Raw genomic sequence first — 1,312 nt, forward strand, 5'->3', positions numbered from 1 at the left:
GGACATTGGGGGATGTTGGGGACCCTTGGGGACATTGGGGGGACACTCGGGGACCGGCGCTGTCCCCCCCCAGGCCACAACGCCGATGACATCGCCGAGACCGTCATCATGAACTTCCTGCGCGGGGACGTGGCGCGGCTGCGGCGCGCGGCCGCCGACGGCGACGGCGTCGCCAGGGCCACCCACGGGGACACCCGCGGGGACACCCCTGGGGACACCCCTGGGGACACCCGCGGGGACACCAAGGCCACCAACAGGGCCCCTGCGGCGCCCGAGAGCCCCATGGAAGCCACGGAGGCCACCAGGAGCCCCCCAGATGCCTCCAGAGACCCCATGGAGACCACCAAGAGCCCTATGGAGACCACCAAGAGCCCCTCAGATGCCTCCAGCAACCCCATGGAGACCACCAGGAGCTCCATGGAGACCACCAGGAGCTCCATAGAGGCCATGAAGACCACCAAGAGCTCCACAGAGACCACCAGAAACCCCATGGTGACCACCAAGAGCCCCATGGAGACCACCAAGAGCCCCTCAGATGCCTCCAGCAACCCCATGGAGCCCACCAGGAGCCCCATAGAGGCCACCAGCAGCTCCATAGAGGCCATGGAGGCCACCAAGAGCTCCACAGAGACCACCAAGAGCCCAACAGAGGCTGCGGAGACCACCACAAGCCCCATGGAGACCACCAGGAGCTCCACAGAGACCACCAGAAACCCCATGGAGACTACCAAGAGCCCCATAGAGGGCACCAGGAACCCCATAGAAGCCATGGAGACCACCAAGAGCCTCTCAGATGCCTCCAGCAACCCCATGGAGACCACCAGGAGCTCCATGAAGACCACCAAGAGCTCCACAGAGACCACCAGAAACCCCATGGTGACCACCAAGAGCCCCATGGAGACCACCAAGAGCCCTACAGAGACCACCAGAAGCCCTCTAGATGCCTCCAGAAGCCCCCCAGATGCCTCCAGCAACCCCACGGAGCCCCCCAGGAGCCCCATAGGACCCACCACGAGCCCCACAGCACCCATGGGTGCCCCGCGGCCGCGCGCGCCCCCCGCGGCGCCGCCGCCGCCGGTACCCAGCAGGAAGAGCGAGGGCCCGTAGTACTCGGCGTTGCTGATGATGTGTTTGAGCGAGGTGGGCAGCGAGCCGTCCATGACTGCGGTGCAAGCCGCTGCGTCACGCCTACCAGAAGGAGATCGTGCTGTACGCGCGCTTCGCGGGGCTGGAGTACGTGAGCGCCGAGTGCGCGTACGCGGCGGGCGCGCAGCGCGGCCTCGCCCGCCGCCTCCTCAAGGCGCTGGAGGCC

General features: G+C 66.9%; 1 protein-coding gene across 1 annotated transcript in view; it reads left to right on the plus strand.

Moving 5' to 3' along the window:
• Positions 1 to 73: 73 nt before the first annotated feature.
• Positions 74 to 1,312, plus strand: part of LOC112953926 (flocculation protein FLO11-like) — a gene marked incomplete at its 5' end in the record, with an annotated part of 6,846 nt that continues 5,607 nt past the window's right edge. Inside the window, 2 exons of the mRNA XM_026047052.1 lie at positions 74 to 1,023; positions 1,196 to 1,309. Of these exons, the coding sequence (XP_025902837.1) occupies positions 74 to 1,023; positions 1,196 to 1,309 (1,064 nt within the window). The remainder of the gene's footprint in view (positions 1,024 to 1,195; positions 1,310 to 1,312) is intronic.

Source organism: Nothoprocta perdicaria, unplaced genomic scaffold (genome assembly GCF_003342845.1).
Source record: "Nothoprocta perdicaria isolate Ctin4 unplaced genomic scaffold, notPer1 scaffold_1081, whole genome shotgun sequence".
NCBI lineage: Eukaryota > Metazoa > Chordata > Aves > Tinamiformes > Tinamidae > Nothoprocta > Nothoprocta perdicaria.